Source organism: Protomyctophum parallelum, assembly GCF_964188405.1.
Source record: "Protomyctophum parallelum genome assembly, chromosome: 17".
NCBI classification, from domain to species: domain Eukaryota; kingdom Metazoa; phylum Chordata; class Actinopteri; order Myctophiformes; family Myctophidae; genus Protomyctophum; species Protomyctophum parallelum.
In genome coordinates, this window is record NC_139719.1 from 11,159,616 (window position 1) to 11,182,932 (window position 23,317).

Here is a 23,317-nt window from a genome sequence, read left to right on the forward strand (position 1 = left end):
TTGGGTCTCTGCCAGTCACAGTCTAAAATGGTAAATGGACTGCACTTATATAGCCTAGCGCTTTTCTCCAAAGCCCTTTACATAATGTACTTCACATTTACACCACTTAACGCTGCCCTTTGGACTAATCAAACAACCTGCTGTGAGTGAACCTGTAAACACACACGCACGCACGCTTGCACGCACGCACGCACGCACGCACGCACGCACGCTGTCATCCTCTGTGTGCTGTGTGTGTATACTTGTTGACTTTGACAGCGGATTGATTTCGTTTTTTTAGAATATTCTTTAGAATACAGTTTCATTTAGTTTTAGTCACATTTTAGTCATCTGAAGAAAGTTGTACTTTAATCTAGTTTTTGGATCCATTTTGTCGTCAAAAATGTATTTTGGCAGAGTTTGCATGTTCTCCCCGTGTCCCCATAGGTACACTCACAAAAAACATGCAGTAATCCTGGTCTCTAAACTGCCTCCCCCTGGCCAGCCGGGGCGCCTGATGGAGGGGAAAGGAACTAGTCGGAATAACGTGTTCCTTCCACACGCTACGTCCGGCCGGGGAAATGGGGCTCTATGATCGGAATATTGGGTAGTCGCCGGATTTATGGATTATTGTGACGTCGGACGCTGTGGCCACCAGTGTTGTTTTTTGGCAGCAAATTTTAATTTTAATTTTAGTCGTAGTCTCTTGAATCGTTTTCATTTAGTTTCAGTCACATTTTAGTCACCTGGAATGTTTTAGTGTTAGTCTAGTTTTAGTCGACTAAATATCATAAGATTTACAGTTGATTTAGTCGAACAAAATGTATTATTTTCACATGCTGAAAATGAAAATACCTTGTAGATCGGCTATTTTCAGCATGCAACTAATGACTTATACTGGATCTCTTCCTTTTCAGTCTAGTTTTTATTTGTTGAAGGAATTGTCAATATATTTAGTCTTATAGTTTTAGTCATCATAGCTTAAGTTTTAAATTTGTTTAGTTTTCGTCAGTGGAAAAAGGTAGTCGATGAACATTTTCCGTCTTAGTTTTAGTCGACGAAATCAACACTGATGCCCGCCACCAGCCATCCGCAGAACAGATAATGTCATTCATGGTTCCGTTTCACAGGCTGCGTTTGTTCTGTCCACCTTGATCGCCCTTCCGAAAAATGACATCCCTCTGTCAGGTCGGGAAAATGTCAACCACTTAATCTGTACTTTATCACTTTCGAAATGTTTCCAATGGCAAAAACTAAAATAATAAATAAAAAGAATGCCAATCTACACGCTCACGATAGCAATTTTGGAAAATGTTCAAGACTCACATATTCATCATTACACATGCGCACACTCGCACAGATATTTACAAACATGCGGATGCGCGCGCACACACACACACACACACACACACACACACACACACACACACACACACACACACACACACACACACACACAGTGTTCACAGTTGTTGTATACAAATAAAGACAAAAAAGGAGCAAAGTGTAGCTTTGCAGAGTTAAAGATATGGTCATGAGAATACGCACGTGGGCACGCACACACACGAGCACGACGCGCAGTTTTGTCCGGGGACCACCATGAGAACCAAACGGACCCTTACGGGACTGTAACTCTGAGTGTGTACAAGAGGACCCAAATGGACCCTTATGGGACTGTAAATGTGGTTGCACACTAAGCGCGCTTTTTGGAAAACTGACGGAAAAACGCCGCTAAAAATTCCGAAATCGCCTCCGGTGTGTATAGGGACCTTAACTCTGAGTGTGCCTCGTTATAACTTTTGAGTATATCAAAAGGCGTTCGTTCTCCAGTGGACACTATAGCTTACTGTGACCCTCACAGGTCCATTTGGTTGGAGGTAAATAAAGTATTTTACAGTGTAAATTGTGGTCCCAAGAGATCAAAACTCTCCGTCCGTGGCCTAAAACGCGTCCCAAACTGAGGTGAATCCTTTTGAAATGAGAACAAAGAGAGGTTGCAGAATCACGGGGTCTCAGTGACGAGGTGCAGTGTCAACGGCGCCCCCTGCTGGTGGACTCTGGTCATCACCGTGACGTCGTCTCGTGGGTTTGGCACAGAAACAGGGCTGTGGGTGCGTGGTGGGGGAGGGGCTGGACAAGGTGGTGACGATGATGGAGGACGACGATGACGACACCGCCGTCGACGCCGACGCCTTCTCCTCCATCACGTTGTCTAACTGTAGGGGCGAGAGAGGGAGAGAGAGAGAGGGGGGGGGGGGGGCAGTAACACATTGGAACCAGTGTTGATTTTGGCAGCAAATGTTAGTTTTAGTCATAGTCTCGTGAATAGTTTTCATTAGTCACATTTTAGTCACCTGGAATGTTTTTATTGTGATTTTACTCGACTAAATCGTCTTAAAATGTGTTTTGGCTGGCCTTGCATGCCGTCGTAATGACTGACTTTACTTGCGTTGTGAGCTTGGAAATGTTGTCCACACTAGTCACTTTTTTGTCTAGTTTTTATTGATTGTCTGCCTTAGTTTTAGTCATCATACAGTAGCTTAGATTTAATTTAGTTTTCGTCATTGAAAAATGGTAGTCGCCGAACATTTTTCGTCATAGTTTTAGTCGAGGAAATAAACACTGATCATTTGGAACACAGGTTTTGTTCTCCACTGTTCGAAAAGTAACAATTTTGGACAAACAAACATGGCTTAATTCAACCCGACAAACACGTTACGATATATTGATTGTTTTTCTGGATACCACTGCTCTCTACTTTGGAGCTGACAAAGAAATTAACCTCTTATCGGACTGCGGACTGACCTCCATGCTTCCTTCTACAGTATGCATGAGGAGTTCTTCTTTTCACCTGACAGGGGGGGGGGGGGGGTAATAAGAGCTCCTCTCCACTTAACCCGCCAACGCAAGACATGAAACAGACGCGGAGCCGATCAAAGGGGTGCTGATCTGCAAGATCAGCATGAATAATGATCAATAGCACACACACACACACACACACACAACCTTGACTCCACACAGATCCACCGCAAGAAAAAAGGGCCAAAAACTGGGGGGTTTCGTTTAGAAAATATATAATCTTGGATCAGGCCTGAATTTCATCACTTTAGGTTGTGCAATGTGCATGGCAAACTGTGGCTTTGGTGTTGTACTGTACATGTACATGTGAGCCGAGGGCTGCAGGAAGGCCATCAATAAAACAATGTTTTCAAAGTTGATTCTTTTCTTCTTTATTATTCCAAAAATAAACCAACGATCCCGGGTGGTTTGACACATTATAATGAAGAATCGACTGACGCTTGTGTTACCGCCGCCCAAAATGCATTACATTTTCGCCAGAAACCGACTGTATCAAATATTGAGTGACTGACTGTCGTATACGGTACAAACGATAGAGACACGTTCCTGACAATATTGGCGAGACAGTTTGTTACATTTTTGGACCAGAACATTTTGTCTTTAGTATTAATCATAGTCTCTTGAATAGTTTTCATTTAGTCTTAGTCCCATTTTAGTCACCTGGAATGTTTTAGTGTTAGTCTATAGTTTTAGTTGACAAAATATCAGATTTTACTCGACTAAATTGACTAAAATGTATTTTGACGGGCCTTCATGCCGTCGTAATGACTGACTTTACACAAAATCAACACTGGTGTGCCATATATATATCCGAAACGTTGTCACTTTATGCCGGTGTTTGAATGAATCAAACACTGTGGAGCAGAGCCGTTGCGCTGACTTCCTTTCCTTTTTCAACTGTATACCGCTGTCCAGCACCAGCGAGGGACTGCATGGGGGTGCGGCCCACTGACCCACACTTCGGTACCTTTGACCCCCCTATACTCTACTACTACTACCCATGTGTTTTTGTTTATATCGGTGATCTGGGCCCTTAAAACATTCTGGACGTGGACGGGAACCCCTTTTGGTGTTTTAACTCATCGATTGCGCAAAACGCTCTAAAGCGTTTTATTAATCTCGAGCGCCGTCTGCGCATCACGCTCTAAAGCGTTTTATTGGTGTTTTTACTGTATACTGTACATCAACTTCTCTGACGCCCGGACAACACATAATGTAACACTGATCATCTCCAGAAAGATCCGCTGTGAGATCCGGGAGTTTAAAGCCCCCCACCTCCTGAAAAGAGGCCTGGTCTAACCACATTCCAGGCATGCCGTATCCATTACGACGTACTGGGGAGGCGGCATCGCCGTCCTGCACACGGCATAGACCAACGCAGATCAGGGGATCTAAAATGGAGCTACCCATTTTCTAGTGTGTGTGAAATTTGTGAATACACTCGATTACCCTTCCCCTCCTGTTTCTACATGGTTTCTCCCGAGGCATCTCTCCATCGCATTACAGTTTCTCCCCCCCCCCACTCATTCACACAGATCCACTCGACACAGCCCTCTCTAATTCTTTCCAACGACAACTCACCGGTCTGCCGCCTCATTCTCGGAAATATAAACCCGTATATAAACCAAGAATAATCTCCAACGGTCGATCGCCATTTCACGCACACGGACAGGTATACGCGAAACGAATGACGTATTCTCGAAGGACCGCCATAGGAGAAGCAGTATACATCTGACCAACTGTCTTTTTTTCGCCGTCGCGTCAGCCATGTTTGGACAAAGAAGCAGTATACTAGGCTAGCAGATATCACACCGTGGAACCCCCCCCACACTGCGAGTTGCGATCGATCGTTTTGCAGTTTGCAATGCTACTCTCATTCTCGGAAAAAAGATTCTCGGCAGTTGATCACCATAATCGCCATAGCGCCTTCGCCAGCCAATTGCAGTGATAAGGCGTCTGGGACGTAATCGACCCGTTTGTAATGGATAACTAATACAATCCTAAGCTGCGGAAGCCATCGTGTTGTCTGTCATTTTGTCGAAATCACAGCCAGCCGGGCTACGCTTATCGCTCCTGTGGTTCATGTCCAGACATGTCGTGGAACCCCCCCCCCCCCACTGCGAGTTGAGTCGCTCCTGTGGTTCATGTCCAGACATGTCAACCTCTCAAGTCACTGTTATGCTATCAAACGATCTGTTGATTTTGTTTACTGAGACAATGATCACATATGTGCATAGAATCATCATCATCATGACGTTATCATGACAGGCAGATATAAACATAAATAAATTATCATATACATACTACACACTGAATGAAAGCCCTAAATGTCTAATTTTAGGAGGAAAACAAATAAAATACACATATCCCATATACTGTTTGTCAATACTAGACTATTGAATCCATTTCATTTATAAAATTCTCTTTTTCAGAGAGAACTTTAGCCCATTCTGACCTGAGATCAGATTCATACGAGGTTTCCACTGGACACACACTGGTCTGATTAGAGAAAGCATGGACCTATAGAACTATTATTCACAAAATAAGGCATATAGCGACATGTACATACTATATACCGTATGAAACAGAAGACTCTCTGCTTTCATAAGAAAAAAACTAATACTGTAATAATAATAAAAATCACACCCATGTGAAGTGAGCAGTGCAATGTTGTGAAGTGAGCAGTGTAACATTGCACTGCTCACTTCACAGGGGTGTGATTTTCATTATTATTACAGTAGAAGTATTTTTCTTATGAAAGCAGAGAGTCTTCTGTTTCATACGGTATATAGTATGTATAGGCCTTATTTTGTGAATATTTAGTTGTCAGTTCCTTGTCTTGTCTAAAATACTCTGAGGATTTCAGAAAATGCATGGACCTGAAGAACCATTATTCACAAAATAAGGCCTATAGCGACATGTACATACTATATACCGTATGAAACAGAAGACTCTCTGCTTTCATAAGAAAAATACTTCTACTGTAATAATAATAAAAATCACACCCATGTGAAGTGAGCAGTGCAATGTTGTGCAACATTGCACTGCTCACTTCACAGGGGTGTGATTTGTATTATTATTACAGTAGAAGTATTTTTCTTATGAAAGCAGAGAGTCTTCTGTTTCATACGGTATATAGTATGTACATGTCGCTATAGGCCTTATTTTGTGAATAATGGTTCTTCAGGTCCATGCATTTTCTGAAATCCTCTCTGGTGGGCGCAAGCTGCATTCAACAGCCAATTACTGACAAACTATACATGGGACCATGTGTATTTGTTTTCCTCCTAAAAGTAGACATTCAGGGCTTTCATTCAGTGTGTAGTATGTATATGATATTATTTGTGTTCATTTTTATATCTGTCTGTCAATGTCTGTCAACTTCAACCTTCCATATCTCTGCTGTTTTTTCAAAAGAGCAGCGTGCAGTGAAAAGCAGGTTTTAGAAAAAGGTCAATATCTCCAGAATGGAAGATGGTAGAATCATATATTTTTTTTTAAATTGAAGTGGACTAGTTTGGCTTCCTTTTGATTTATGCAATGTGCGATGTGCTATAAGAGGCCCCTCGCTGTGGGCCCCTAAAAAGTTAAAAAGTCCAATGTTAATCGCTTAGCAGAAGCAATCCTGAGTAGAATTTCAAAAGTTAGCAATCAATGTGTTAACACATTCTGACCTGAGATCAGATTCTAAAAATGTCTATTACATCCTGACAGTTTCATTATTAACCCATTCTGACCTGAGATCAGATTCTAAAAGTGTCTTCGGTTTAAAAAAAATAGCAGACCTACAAGCTCGTATCGCGCCACTCGGTGGCGCGATATGAGCTTGTAGATCTGCTATTTTTCAATAGCTAAAGCATAACATGATGCTAACACCAAAATGGGTGCCCGTTCAGAATGGGTTAAAACATTCTGGACGTGGACGGGAACCCCTTTTGGTGTTTTAAGCAATGCGTTATACAAAAATAGCAGATCTACAAGCTCACATAGTGCGGCACCGAGTGCCGAGTGCCGCTGAACATGTGATGGATATCTTTGAATACAGTATTATATTATTCTTTCAGAGCGAATGGTTTTTAACTCGAATCTTCAAATCTGTTTATCTTTTCATCTTCATACGTTTCAATACACTCGGCTCGTCCCCTGAGGACCTATCAATCTATGGGCAAAAAAACCCCTAAAAAACGACCCGTGTAATCGTCACATAAATCACATGCAAGGAGATCGTTTGTAGTTTGAACTTGATGTCCTCCTGCTGTGCGTCTCCTTGCTCCCGTCTCGGCCGTCCGTTATATTCACAAGCCTGGGTTGATCATGAAGACAAGGGAAGCAGTGGGAGAATACTAAATGGGACTATAGGACTGAATGATCAAGACAGCTTGGATTAACTGGATTATAGGCCCGAAAAGCCAAAAGAAACGCAAAGAGATTTTTAAAAAGGGATACGCAACCTGTGTTTTAAATGATGAACGGTTGCCCAGTGGTGTAGAGCAGTGGTTCACTAACTTTTTCAGGTCAAGGTCCCCCAAATCAACACTTAACTACTGTAGTAACTAAAGTTTTTAAATAATTGTTGTGGAGTAAAAGTACAATATTTGCCTCTGAGATGAGATGTAGTGGAGTACAGTGAAAGTATTCAAAATTGTACTGTAAAAATCGTGAAAATGTGTCGCAAATCTTTGAATATATATTCTTTGTTTCTGGGGGGTCCCTGGAATAACATTTTCAGATGGGGGTCGGCGGCCAATTACATGGGTTTTTCAGAAAACTGTCACGATTTAGAAGACATTTGTAATTGGCCTAAATGGGTTAAGACCATGTTACGATGGATGTGATTGGTGCATTCTTATGACGGATGTGATTGGTGCATTTTTATGATGGATGTGATTGGTGCATTCTTACCGCCGCAGGCAGACGACAGATTGGTTGTAGGCTGATGATTGACATGGAGATGTCTTCAGCCTCTATCAGAGTCTGCACCGCGCGCGCACACACACACACACACACACACACACACACACACACACACACACACACACACACACACACACACACACACACACACACACACACACACACAAACACACACACGTTTGTAATACTATGTAGAGCAGATCTTCCCATATTTTTTATTTAAAAAGATTTGTGTAAAAGTCTAAATGTTTCAGAAATTATAATACAAAACAGAGAATCTCTGAAACAAAAAAAAACAAAGTCCATAAACCTATAAAAACACAATTAAGAAATAGTGAAAATATAGCAGGTCTACAACCGTTGTGAGCTTGTATCATAGACGCTGATATTGACACAATTAAATACTGTAGTATTCATATTCATAATCAGTTGCTTGGTAAGCTTGCAGGCTTCCAACGAGACAACGACGTATTTTTTTTTAGGTCTCGGAGGGAAGTGGCTGCAGAGCAGCATGATGAACCCATTGGACCGCTTCAAGTGAAATGTCACATTCTGCCCAAACACGCTACTGGCCGATCAATCAAGGGCTTTATCCTCATGTCTCTCACCAGCTGGTCATTGGAGTTAATCCCCAGCATACGTTTCACATCCAACTGATGGTTTTCCAATGGAAAACGTATGCTAGAGAGGGAAAACAACATCCAACACCATGTGTTAAAAAGCCAATTCTAGACGGGTTCACACACTTCATTATCTTTCGGGCCATAGGGTTGCAACCATAGAGTAGATAGAGACTGAACCGGAGCGATAGCCCCGCCCTCCTGCTATGCATCAGTGCTCAGTGGCGTTTTGAAGCACCCGGAAGAACCGTCTACTTCCGCATTGATTTTGACCACCGCGTTTTGGTGGTCAAATGCGGAAGTGGCCCAAAAAAAAAACAATGAAGTCTGTGTGTTTTACTGGATTGCTGAATTCCTACAATGCCCATAATGCTTTAGTGCACTTCCCCTCCTTGTGGAGAGGGGGGAGGCTGCATGGAGGTGTGACTTTGTAGTCCAGGAAGGAAGTGAGACCACATTTTTATGACAGGATTTTGGTCATGAACATGGCGTCATGACTAAAATATCTAAAAACACATATTACACACATAAAACCCCTGCAGGAAAGTGTTTCTTGTGTCCTAAACATCGATTAACATAAGCTCTGGTTGCAAAAGGGGTGAAGTGACCCTTTAAAAGGGTTGTGAACCTGGACGTCATCACCACACCAAGTACTGTACTTAAGTAACATTGTTAAATATCTTTTTACATTATACTGGAGTACCTTCCAAGTTTCACTATACCTTTACTTCTACTGCATCTCAAAGGCAAATATTATTCTTTTACTCCACTACAATTATTTGGAAACTTTAGTTACCGGTAGATTATAATCACAAAACATAATATACCACCTATTTTGGCCCTGTGAAAATAGAAAGAAATCACACTCATGTGAAGTGAGGGGCGCTCTTATCATCATCATACAATCAATCATCACATTCCGTGCTCAAACACACCTACACACAAAGCTGTGCATATATGGAGGGGCTAGCGCCCCTCAAGAATACAAGCTCATAAATTGTGAGCTTGTGAGTAGATCGTCTAGTTTCTTGTTTTATTTATCTTTTATCCCATGACTTTTTAACCCTTTTTTTCCCCCACTCAGTGTCAGTTACAATTATATGTAATCCGTCAGTGGGCAAATGCTGCTCTACGTGGTGGAAATTAAAAACAGGTTCCACAGAGGAGGGATTAAGTAAGAGGAGAGGATAACACAGCCCCCGCTACCAAAACGTTGTTAATGGAAGCAAACCAAACAAGCAGCTGAGAGAGAGAGAGAGAGAGAGAGAGGCATGCCTCCAGCAAGTTCCCAAGGTAAAGGGCGGAAGGAAGGAGAGGTGCCTAATAGCCTATATAGAAGACCCTAGAGTTATTGGGGCCCGGGATTAGTTGAGAGAGAGCAGCACACAGTATAGAAGGACTTGAGGGAGACAGTATAAGCGGAAGAAAGAGGAACTGGAACAACAGGGGCTAGGACCAGAGAGATCAGGGAGGGTGAAGAGGCCGCGTATTAAGCAGAAGCGTGACTTTGAAAATATTCTGCGCCTGTATTGACTCAATGGAACAGGATCTGGGAAAAGTCCTCGCGGCACTTTGCCCGGGAAATGCCTTAATATGGGATGAGGAGAGTGTGGAAATCTATACATTGGAGAGATGATGAGCTGAAGAGGCGACTGTTACAGTGCAGGCCGGATGGACGGATCGGACGCTCATAGTATTTACGACAGGAAAAAAGGCCCTAGATGGCGAGAATGCTACGAATGGCGCACATTAGATTTACTCAAATGTTTTACTTGAGTAAAAGTATCATGATAGCCCTACTGCATTGTACTCTGTTACAAGTAAAAGTCCAGAATTCATGTTTGTTTTGTACAAAAGTATTGGTTTCGAAAAAGTAAAAGTAGTCATTGTGTAGAATGTCCCATTTCAGGTTTTCAAATCTGCTATTTTCAAATGGCCCGAAATATATTACAGGGTTGAAGTGATCCATGCATGTTTTGTAATAATAATCAAACTCTATAGTTTTCAAATAATTGTAGTGGAGTAAAAGTACAATATTTGTCTCAGAAATGTAGTGGAGTAGAAGTAAAAAGTACAGAAAAGTGGAAATACATAAAAGTACCTCCAAATTAATGTACTTAGAGTCATACTTAAGTTTACACCATTGCAGTCCACACGCAGCACGCATGTAGGAAGACACTTTGATACAGCAGACTAACAGTTCAATGTCATTACATACTGTATTCCTCATTATGACAAAACAAAGGCTACGGAGGTATGTGCACTGTTCTTCACGTGGCAGTTTCACGGAGAGAAACCCCCTTTGATGTCTATGTGTGCACATCACGTGTACTGTACATCAAAGGATCATCTTTGGTGTACAGTCCAACACCTGCACATGTTTGGATATGTACTAGCCTATGTTCATGCCTATATATTTATTATATCGGCTCAGATCGTGTAGATCGTGTATATGGTGTATTTTGCCCTGCTACTAAAAAGTAGGACAGGTGACTTGTTGTATTTATGCATAGGTACTTTAAGGTGTATTATGGATGTTGTATTTGCTGGTTCAAAATGTAACATTGACGATGTGGTATTGAAGTGTAATTTATTTTATTTCTGCCTCTTGGTCAGTTCCCACTTGTAAAAGAGACGCAGTCTCAATGTTATTTTACTGGTTAAATAAAGGTTAAATAAAAAATATAAACGTCCCTGCAATCAGTCAATACAATATTAAGTATCAAGACTGCGCGCGCTGCGCGCGCACGCACGCACACGCACACGCACACGCACACGCACACGCACACACACACACACACACACACACACACACACACACACACACACACACACACACACACACACACACACACACACACACGTGAAACCCCTAGGAATTGATAACATTAAGGGACCCAGCCCGGAATACAGTATGCCTTAATACCTCAGAGACCGTCTATAAAAAGCAGGATAAGCTCAATTCTTCATTTAGGCCATATATAGGGCTCTAGATTGTCAAGTGTATGGATCCAGGATCCAGGCCTTTCTTCAAAGCAGGTTCTTTATATTACTGTATCACCCCTCCTGTGATGAAAAAGTAATTCTTTCAATTTTCAGAATCAAAGGATATATCTGGGGAAACGTTGTTGAAATGGCCACAGTGCCTGGAGACATGGCATAACCCATTCTGACCTGAGATCAGATTCTAAAAAATGTCTTCTACTGTACATCCTGACAGTTTTCTGAAAAAGTTCTGTTTCTGTGTCAGTCGTTCTTCGATTTTTCAAAAAATAGCCGACCTACAAGCTCGTATCGCGCCACTCGGTGGCGCGCTATGAGCTTGTAGATCTGCTATTTTTCAATAGCTAAAGCATAACATAATGCTAAAACCAAAAGGGGTTCCCGCCCAAAATGGCATAATAATAGTCAGGGTTGTTGGTGTGGATGGCAGTTTTATGTTCACCCACACATGCACTAACCAACTGCACAGTATATTGGAGATTGGAGTGGTCTTTTGGGTTTGGCTGTGTATAGAACCGTTTGTCCCCGGGGACATTTCAACAGATAAGCCCACAAGTGGAAATGCAATTGATGACCTTTTGTACTGAGGCTGCATTCTTTTCTGGCTGGTTCCCTTATTATTCCCTATACAGGGAGCACATAGCTCGTTATTGTCACACAGACAGACAGACAGACAGACGGTAGTCTCTCTGGAGACAGACCGCTGACTCGAGCGTCAAAGGAAAACAGGGCGCTGGTTTTTAGGTGTGTCAAAAGAATTGTCTTTTTCTCGCTTATTTGTGTACCGGCCCGTGCAGTTCATGCTCGATCAGCTCTTATCTTCTGTTCTGAAAAATCTATTGATTGTATACAGGCCCAGTTCATTTTTTTTTCCTTTTTTTTTTTTTATCCCACGATTTTGTAACCCATTTTTCACCCCTGTGTCAATGATCTAATCCTGGGCTCTACACACCCTCCACCAACCTAGTCCCCATATATGGGTGACATGGGGACCCCTCATGGGGAATCATGCTGCCTTCATGCCTGAGTGTCCAAGTTTCTCCTTTACACCTGACAGGGGGGAGTTTCCCTGGTTGGACGTAGCGCGTGGAAGGAACACGTTATTCCAACCAGTTCCTTTCCCCTCCATCAGGCGCCCCGGCTGGCCAGGGGGAGGCAGTTTAGAGACCATGTTTTTTGTGAGGGTACCTACCCTAGGGGACACGGGGAGAACATGGTGTTATTTTGGGGGTACCTGTAGATGACCCCGTTGTGTGTTTTCTCTCTCTTACAATTTTTATCCCACGATTTTTCACCCCCTGTGTCAATTATCTAATGTGATCCTGGGCTCTACACACCCTCCACCAACCTAGCCCCCATATATGGGGGACATGGGGAGGACAACGGACTTGAACTCATGCTTCCTTCATGCCCGAGTGTCCAAGTTGCTCCTTTTCAGGCCCAGTTCTTGCTTGTATGTTTTACATGTATGTTTCATAAAATATGTATTATATTTTTGCATCCAAACATTTAATGATGTGGTTGTGTAGATCAGTGGTTCCTCAAAGTGGAGTCCCGGGACCCCCAGGGGTCCTTGAGGGAGTTCCAAGGGGTCCCCAGCTAAATGATAGTTAGGAACCAAATGGACCCTTATGGGTCTGTAAGTCAGAGAGTGTACGGGTGCGTTTGGTTCCATTTGCACACTCTCAGACTTAAAATAACAATGGTTTTACAATATAAATTGGGGGTCCCAGATCAAAATGTGATTAAACGGGAGTCCGCATAGACTAATGCATGTCAAACTGGGGGTCCTTGAAATGAAACGGGTTGACAATCACTGCATAAAAATCTTCTCTTATGTGGGTCCCCATGGCATATCTCTTCAAATGGGAATCCGCGGGCTAATTAGCTTCAATTTGGCGGTCCTTGACATGAAAAAGTTTGGAACCACTGTTTGCAAAAAACATTGCATGGATGCACCTGGGACGTATCCTCAGTGATGTATCCCAAGGTCATCGGGGTTCAGGTCTTCCTGGTTGTCACGTAGTCTATCCCTATGAGTCACTATAAATAGAATAACAAGATGGATGCACCTGGGACGTATCCTCAGTGATGTATCCCAAGGTCATCATTATAGAATATGTATTATGTTTTGGCATCCACACATTTAATGATGTGTATAGGCCTAGATCAGGGCTGGGCAACTTTGACGATGGCGAGGGCCAATATATTTCCTCACTCCAGAGGGGCCACAGTGCATATTACTGATTTAGCAAAAATAGCCGATCTACAAGCTCAAAACGCGTCGCGTTAAGCTTGTAGAGTACTATTTTTGCTATTTTTTAATTGGAATCCTGAAAAGTAACCATTTTATTGAATTTCAAATGCATTTAGTTATAGTTATGTTAACTTCATGAACTGTTAACATAACTACATTGGACACAAAAAGACAATAACATTTTAATACTAGTCATTAAGTACTAGTCATTCAATACTAGTCATGAAGTAATTCAAGTGGGTTTGGCAACAGCAGCAATCAATACTATATCAGTATTCTGATATTAACATGCGGGCCGCATTAAGTGAAGGTAGGGGCCGCATGTGGCCCCTGGGCCGCCAGTTGCCCCAGCCCTGGCCTAGATATACTCCTGATGACCTGCAATAAGATGAAGACATCTTTTATTAGTGACACATTGTGATGTTCGCCATCTTATTGTATCCTGCTGTTGCTGACTTTAATCATCGTATTGATTCACTCTGGTGTGATTCGGGCCACGTGCAGAACGGAGCACATAGCTCATTATGGTCACACAGACAGAGAGTATAGTCTCTCTCCAGACAAAAGAAATCCATTCCAATTAGATTCCCGTAAAATAAAAAGTTTTCTTTTTTTTTTTGATTATTTTTTTCTGGTTACAGTTACACAGGAGTTTTCACTAATCACAACATGGTGTTTGTGATATGAAATGTAAGCTTATATTACCCTAATCACAGTAAACATCATGTCTTCAGTCATTTTCAAGTTAGTGTACCGGTAGTCACTTCAGTTCAGCACAGTTGAGGCGTGTCTGTCGACGAGGAGCCAGCTGACCCTCATTGACAGGCTTCGTACACACATATCAGACGAACATGCTCTGTGCTGTCCGTGTTTCATGGCCGCCTCAATGCTTTTCCAATGGAAGTCACAGGGTTTGACCAAACGGTTGTGTGTGATGGGAGGAGGGGGGGGGGCAATCAAACACAAGTGTTTGGTCAAACCACGTGGCTACCATTGGAAAAGCATCGGGGCGGCCATGAAACACAGGCAGAGCACAGCACAGTTGTTCTTTATGTGTGTACGAAGCCGCAGGCAACAGGCATCAAGGCAACTCCTTAGTGTGAGTGTGTCTCTAGTCTCTGTGTCTAACACAAGTGATTGAGTTCAACCTGTGTTTATACATTATGGGTTTCTGCATACTTTGCATGTGTGCATTTCTACTGCCAGCTAGCCTAAAAGCCTACCAATTTTATTCACTTTACAGCAGTTTTTACTTGAATGTTGTTCTGGAAACTGAGTGAGAAAAAGTAACCGAGTGTCAGACTTAAAACGTTTTGTACATGTTATGTCTTGGATTTCCCTTTGTGTGTTCACATCATTCAGTTGATAAACCTTTACAATAAGCTTTTTTAAAGAAATGTACTCTGCTTTCATGCCACAAGACTGGAAGTAGATGGTGATTAAATCCTATGTATTGAATTGAGAATCATTTAAATCTGGAGAAAAAATGCTTTTGAATTAAAAAAAAAAGTTTTTGGATTGAGAATCAAGTTGAATAGGAAAAAAACAAACATTCACAGCCCTATACTGTTTTTCCTTTGTTTGTTTTGACCATGGGTACCCAGATTGGTACCCATTGGTACCCAGATTGGTACCCAGATTGGACAGACAGTGCAGGCTGACTGCATGAGAGAACATGACACAGTGCCATTGTCATGCAATTTGCATGAAAACGCCCCAGGATTACTGGATTGGACTATCGACTCTGCAATGCGTGTGACGATATTTGTGGTGTGTGAGTGTGCGTGTGCGTGTTCGTGTGTGTGTACGCGCGCGCGTGTTTTGCATGCACATGTTTGGTTTGTGTGTGCGCTCATGTAGTCATGTTTTTGTGAGAATTAAGTAAGTCCTGCCACAAAGACCTACATCTGCCGGTCACCTTCCGTTGACCTGCGAGGGGCTTCACTCTGTATGTGTGTTTTAGACTTAATGGGAGTTATGCAATAAATAGTGAAGGAATCGTTTTGGGTCAAAGTAGTAAGAAGAAGTAATGAGATGTGAGCAGGAGTGAGAAGAGAAGTAATTTGAGAATTTCATTGTTCACCGAGACATCTGAAAATATATTCAAAATATAAATAGTATCCTGGCCTGAAAATTGTTCGTCGATACCTTTTTTGTCACTGGCGAAAACTAAATAATAACTAGATAAAAACTAAGTGATGGCTAAAACTAACAATTTCATCGACAAATAAAAACTAGGGAGTAGTGGAGAAGAGAGCCAATAGAACTAAGACAAGTCATTTCATGCTCGATTTCTGCGTTGATCACGGCTACTGTTTTGACAGCGGTGACGCGTGTTGTCCGACATTACTTACCCTATGACACTAAATCTAACCCTATAACCTCAGCCTTAACCGGCCACGTAAATCCCCTAACCTCACATCAGTTTTAACCAGCCATATAAGCAGTGTTGATTTCGTCGACTAAAACTATGACGTTTTCACTGAAGAAAACTAAATGGAAACTAAATGAAAACTAAGCTATGATGAATAAAACTAAACACTAAAACACTAAAACAAAATTTGCTGCCAAAAACAATACTGCACATAAGTCCCCTAACCTCATAATATTAGTTTTAACCGGCCACGTAGTCAGTTGACATTCAAAATGGGGTGCCCAGCCTGGCTTGTCCATACTGACATACTAGTTCCTCAGTATGTTAAGTTTGTTAACTAATAACTGCATGGATATCTCTGTATTTTAAGTGCCCTTGAAGGGCATGTTCCATTTAGTATAAAAGGCAGGTGGCTCGCGCACATCCAGTTCCTGTCTGGTGCTGGACTAAGGTAAGTACAGTGAAGAGAGGAGAGTCCGCACACAGGTTTGCTCCAAAGGTGTTTTCTTTTATTCAAAACACCATTAGTTAAGGCACAGCGTTTCGGCCGTGAACGGCCTTAATAATGAATTGCATTTTTATGGCGCTTTTCTATGCACTATGTGCCTACTCAAAGCGCTTACAATGGTTCATTCATTCATACATTGGGAGGTGAAGCGGCGAACAGTCGACGCCAGCGTCCTCACTTCCCTTCATCACCTGATGAAGGCCGTTCACGGCCGAAACGCTGTGTCTTATTCATGCTTTTAGGGGGATTTCACTGATGTCAGACAGTCTAGCTGTCTTTCACAGATAAATCTGTATTGACACAGAAGCACACGAGTCACTCACCGCCAAACCTTATGCAATATCATTGCAATGTGAATGGTTTATCTTGATCGACGTTTCGGACTGAACTATAGCAAAGTCTTTGTATAAAGTCCTTGAGCTTACTGATTCAAGTCAGGCTTTTATGGAAAAATGTGTGTGCGCAATGGCATGCAGAGAGGCCTGCAAAATCAACAGTCCAATACATATTAACCAATTAAGCCCTATTTTAGACTAAGCTATTCAGTTGTGAGTAGGGATGGGTATCGTTGGGATTTTTTGCGAATCCGGTACCGATTCCTGTTCTGCTTATCGATCCCGGTTCCTAACAGTTCCCAATTTTGGTTCCCAAATGGTATAAAATAACTTATTAAAATGTTTATTAGAAATAGGTCAAATTATTATTTAACAAAAGGTTGAATCCCTATTTATTGCCTTAGTCATTTATGAATGATCTGCAATTTTGAAAATGTTTGAGACATTTTGAAAAAGATTTCGTACTTTACTTTGACAAATACTTGTGTTATTTTACTCTACTTGTAACTATAAAGTGTAATCTATATATATTTTAGTATTGCTACTTTTTCTTTTACCCTGTAGGCAAAATCACGTTTAACCAGAGCATTGAATGCTCCAGTACACGCGTCTAGTAGCCTACTGACCTATACCACATACCACAAAGTCTCCACCGCCAAACCTTATATTGTGACATTTTGGAGGATTAGGTTGCATTTCTGCGTTGATCCCGGCTACAGTGTTGACATAGCGGCGACGTGCGTTGTCCGACATAACTAACCCTGACACTAAATCTAACCCATAACCTCAGTATTAACCAGCCACATGTTGATTTCGTCGACTAAAACTAAGACTAAAAATGTCCGTCGACTACCTTTTTTCACTGATGAAAACTAAATGGAAACTAAAGCTACGATGACTAATACTAAGACTAAATATATTGACAATTTCGTCAACAAATAAAAACTAGACTAAAATGTTAGGAAGGGACTAGTGGACAAGAGATCCAGTATAAGTCATTTTACAATAAGTTGCATGCTGAAAATAGCCGATCTACAAGCTCACAACGCGTTGCGCTGCGACACATTTTCAGCAAGTGAAAAAAAAAACTGTCATTACGACGGCATCAAGGCCCACCAAAATAAATGTGTTAACTGCATGGATATCTCTGTGTTTTAAAGATGGAGTGCCACCATTTGTGTGGCAGGTGAGGTGACAGTACTTCATTAGACACCCTGGAGTCGTTTTTATGTGCAATGGTGTATTGACTTTGTATTTAGGGTTTCTTCCTGGAGGCTGAACCCTTGACAGTCAAACCTGCCAATGAAAAAAACAGTAATATAGTGACATCACACTATCAGCCCCTCCCGTAACCCCTCCCCCATTATCATACAACTGCAGCTGTGGGTGCGGCTTCAGTTCAGGTGGATCACCACCCATCACCACCCACCAGGCAAACCAGGCATACTTAATGTCCATAATTACCTTTTAATCTCTGCTTAAAACGTATCCATTCTCCTTAGCCTTTAGTGTCACTTGCGGTAGCCCCGCTCCCCTCATTTGCTCAAATGTCTGCTTTGTTTGTGCTTTTTTGGATTGCCTGCTAAAATCTGTCTACAGTGTATTGATTATTTTTCTACTTCAAATGCCTGCTTAAGTTTGAATGAAAAAAATAATAATCTTCCTCCTTATATAACAATAAGACCTGATGATCATGTTTTAGTGTGGGAAATAAATCATGGCACTCCATCTTTAAGTCATGCCCTTGGACGGTAAAATTATGTCATGACCATTTAGTGATTCTGCTACTCATGCTCTGCTTTTAGTTCACTGAGTTCACTGATCTCAGACAGTCACAGATAAATCTGTATTGACACAGAAGCACATGAGTCACACACGGCCAAACCTTATGCAATATCATTGCAATGAACGGATTATCTTGATGGACGTTTTCCGACCGAACCATAGCACATAACGTCTTTGTAAAATCCTTGAGCTTAACGATTCAAGTCAGGCTGTTAGGTGTGTGTGCCAAAAAACATTTGTATGTATGGATATGTCCTCGATTCTCGCCCTTCTTCCCGCTGTCTCCATTTCTCCCAGAGACAATTATCTAATGAAATTGTCGACCGACCGCTCCCCGAGTAGAGCATCACTGTACGTACGTATACATGTATGTGGTGGTTAAAATGACATTGTATTCACAAGTCACGGTGCACGTGTTAATGTCATGTGTAAAGAAACACCATTCATATGGGATGGCGTAATAGTGAACACACACACACAGAGAGAGAGAGAGAGAGAGAGAGAGAGAGAGAGAGAGAGAGAGAGAGAGAGAGAGGAACAACATGTACCCCCTCTGAAGTGGGATCTATTCTGGTCCGTCTCCCCTGCTGGTGCTCGTCTGAGCTGGCATGTTGTCTGCATTCACAACTAGAGGAAGACGTCACCACTATATATACATATATGTTTTATTGTTTTGTGATCATTTGTTTGGATTTTCTAGTCAGGATGGCTCTGGCTCAGGGTTCATCCATCACCATGCAGGCTTGTGGTGGACAAAATGACCATAACACATAACTTATTTGCATTTGCAGTGGTTGCCCCCACTTTGTGGAGTCTGTCGACGGTTTTAAGAACTTGTTAAAAACGTATTTATTTCGTCAGCACTTTATTTTATGATCTATTTACTTGACTATTGTGTGTTTTTGTTTGTTTCATGCCCTTGTTTTAACATGATTGTTTTACCTTGTTGACCACTGTACAGCACTTTGTAACATTGTTTCGAAAGGTGCTCTAAAATAAAATGTACTTACTTACTTACTTATTTGCCATGTTTTACTATATCTCGTATTTGGGTCATTTGATTCACCGTTGATTTTCCTAAAAACATTTTGCTAAAAACAATTGCAAAATCTATAAACAGACCCTCCAAAGTATTATGACAATAAGTAACGTTAGTTGTTGAGACTGTGAGTGTCCTGGTTTTTATGGTAGCAGTGTGTGAGTTCACTGAGCAGCTTTGGAAATGAAAGCGTTCTTGAATCTTCACACACTCCAAAACAGCCACTAAAATGTATTCCATTATGCAAGTCCGTTCCCAAAATGTCCAAACTCTAAAGAATGATTAAATGTAGCCTATTTACAACCTCCGAACGCATCATGACACACAGACCCCTTTTCCACCGGTTGATATTAAAAAATGTAAAAATTGTAATACAATAAATCATTGTCTTCGTGTAAGTACTCAATTGGGTAAGTTTCATGGTGATAACAATCTAATATAGGTATGGTTTTGCACACTCAATTCATAATTAACGTTTCAATTTTGGAGCTCTGGCTCATGGACTAAAAACCAAAAAGAACTGAACCGGTTCCCACTGGGAACCAACCGGTGGAAAAGGGGCCACTGTGGGCTTATAGGCTATTTTCACTATCTGTCGTTTGCCGAAATACATAGAGCCTAAAATGGTTGCGTTGACGTCTTTGCTTGGACCCCCCCCCCCCCCCTCAGGTTTTTGGACAATATGAGCCAGCAGGCGTGCCTGAGGGCCACAGACAGGTCAGGACCCACCCGGCACGGTGGTCCTACATTATAGTGTAAAGACCACAGGTGGGCCGGGCGTTTTGGAATGAGCCCCGCCTGAGGAATTTAGACTGGCGGAAATGTTGTATTTATTTTGGTTGTTTTATTCCTGTCAGTGTTGATTTTGTAGACTAAAAATATGACGAAAACAAAACATGTTACTGTATGTTCGTCGACTGTACCTTTTTTTTCCACCTTTTTATTTTACAAATTTTGAATTATTTTGTAACATTGTTTGGGGCGGAAGTGCTATTCAAATAAACGTTATATGATTATTTAAAATAATACCACGATTAGACACCAAAAGGACTTAAAAAAAGAAACAGCTGACACAAAAAAAAAAAGTTTTCACGATAATGTAACACAAGCCCATGAAGGTGACATACTAAGGAGTCATAAAGCTTGAAGAAGGACAGAACAAATAAAGGTTAGGGAAGCATGGGGGTTTTTCCGGAGTGACCTCACATGAGGTATCCTGTGCTGTGGAATACCATTCATGACGAGTATTCAGTTTAACGGGGCTGCGAGCGGCCTGACCTCACGTCACACGGCACGCCGCTCGATTGCTTCTGACAACAATGACTAAACATTATGCGTCTGTCATTGTCACCTCGTGCAGAGTGTGTGTGTGTGCGTGCGTGCATGCGGGGGCCGTTCTGGGCCAAACGGTCCGACTCTGAAAACCCAAAACATAAAAGAATCTAGAGAGTCTAGATAACTTGTAACCTACTGTATATATGCCCAGTGTTGTTTTTGATTTGTTTTAGTTTTAGTCACAGTCTCTTGAATAGTTTTAACTTAGTTTTATAGTCACATTTTAGTCACCTTGGAATGTTTTAGTGTTCGTCTAGTTCGTCTAGTCGACTAAATATCATAAGATTTTAGTCGACTAAATCTACAGTTGATTTAGTCGAACAAAATGTAATTTGGCGGGCCTTGATGCCTGTTTTTTTTTCACTTGCTGAAATTAGCCGATCTACAAGCCCAAGCACACAACGTGTCGCACTGCGATAGTGCGACGCGTTGTGAGCTTGTAGATCGTCTATTTTCAGCTAATTGTAAAATGACTTATACTGGATCTCTTGTCCACTAGTCCATTCCTAAGTCTAGTTTTTATTTGTTGACAAAATTGTCAATATACTTAGTCTTAGTTTTAGTCATCATAGCTTAGTTTTTATTTAGTTTCCATTTAGCTTTAGTCAGTGGGAAAATGTAGTCGACGAACATTTTTCGTCTTTGTTTTAGTCGACAAAATCAACACTGCTGGCGTCCCATTCTATATAAGCTGAAAGGTAAAAAAAAAAGATGTTGAAAGATCTACAAGCTCTCAACGTGTCAGGAATGTAATGAATTGTGAGAATCAAATTGTGTGAATTAACCATAGACTGTAAAAAATATGGACAAAGCGTTCCCCGGGTTTAACATGGACGTAAAATGAAGCCTGTTATTCCTGCACTGTAAGTCGCCATCTTTCTAGATCCGTTTGGTACCAGCTGGCCATTGGCTGGCTCCGTTTGGGTCCAGCTGGCCATTGGCTGCCCAGACAACGAGGCGGGACTTCCCCCCTTCTTCTCCGTTGGTTTTTATTTTGACTCGAGTGGGAGGAGTAGACTCTTGAGTGGGAGGGGAATCCCGATCATAGACGGTAACGGTAGCCACGCCCCTCAGAACATACGCGACTTTATGGTCATTATTTTAATTAATGGGACCATAATTTTCCAAAAAGAATATTATGACATTAGAAATGAGACTTTAAACTAGTGACTGGAAGAAGAAAGTATTCATGACCATGTTTATTAAGGTAATACAGTCTAGGTGAAGTTGGGCCAAAATACATGGGCCTCTATGGAGCTATGGGGCTTTTTGGGTCCAGTCCAGCGCCACAACAGGCCATTATATGAACTACCGATTTCAAATGAGGCTTCACGAAATATCTGGCTGACTGCCCCCCTGGAATTAACCCAAAAGACTTGAGGGCGATTCTAAAATGTCTTCTAAATCCTTACAGTTGTCAGAAAAATGTATGTTGCTATATTAGCTTCTACTCTATAGCATAGACCCCCAATAAAATGATATGTTTGGCCTTGTACAGTATATCTTGTATATAGCTTGGATATCTGCTACAGTTGGATACATGTAGTTAAAGTGGTTCAAATCTAAAATGACTCTAGTCTGGCAGCCAGGGGAATGGAGTGGGACATTTGGTATATCGCTTTTTTTATTGCCCTAAAATATTGTCCACACGCACGCACGCGCACACGCACACACGAGCGCATGAAACCACCACATGAAGTAGAGAGCGTTCTTCCGGGTGCTTCAAAACGTCATAGCCAATTAACTTCGAAAACATCGAAATTAATAGCAGGGGGCGAGGCAGTCCGCCCTATTATCAGTGTTGTGTTCGTCGACTACCTTTTTCCAGTGCTGAAAATAGCAGATCTAAAAGCTCACAAAGTGAAAAAAAAACTGCCATTACAACGGCATCAAGGCCCGCCAAAACACATTTTGTTCGACTAAATCAACTGTAGATTTAGTCGACTAACATCTTGTGATATTTAGTCGACTAAAACTAGACCATCACTAAAACATTCCAGGTGACTAAAATGTGACTGAAACTAAATGAAAACTATTCAAGAGACTACGACTAAAACGTAAATCTGGCTGCCAAAAACAACACATGGGAGCCGAGAGGAGCCTCCATGCTCTAGTGGGCTATACTCACTGTGATCTGTGAGAGGCTGTGGGTCGAGGCTCTCTCAAACACGCCGGAGTCGCGACCCCTCAACTTCGACCTCTGGCTGGCGCGCCGCACCTGTTTGGAATCACTGGAGGACTGCCGGCTCGCAGGTCTCCGATGAAACGATGACGATGGGTCCACCTCTATGTCTGAGAGCCCGCCCCCC

At 41.8% G+C, this 23,317-nt stretch overlaps 1 protein-coding gene across 1 annotated transcript in view; it reads right to left on the bottom strand.

Moving 5' to 3' along the window:
* Window positions 1-1,970: 1,970 nt before the first annotated feature.
* Window positions 1,971-23,317, bottom strand: part of opn4b (opsin 4b) — a 93,103-nt gene continuing 71,756 nt past the window's right edge. The window contains exons 9-11 of the mRNA XM_083788254.1: window positions 23,137-23,316; window positions 7,741-7,812; window positions 1,971-2,195 (exon numbers count right to left, since the gene is read on the bottom strand). Coding sequence (XP_083644380.1) covers window positions 1,992-2,195; window positions 7,741-7,812; window positions 23,137-23,316 — 456 coding nt within the window. The 3' untranslated portion in view covers window positions 1,971-1,991. The remainder of the gene's footprint in view (window positions 2,196-7,740; window positions 7,813-23,136; window position 23,317) is intronic.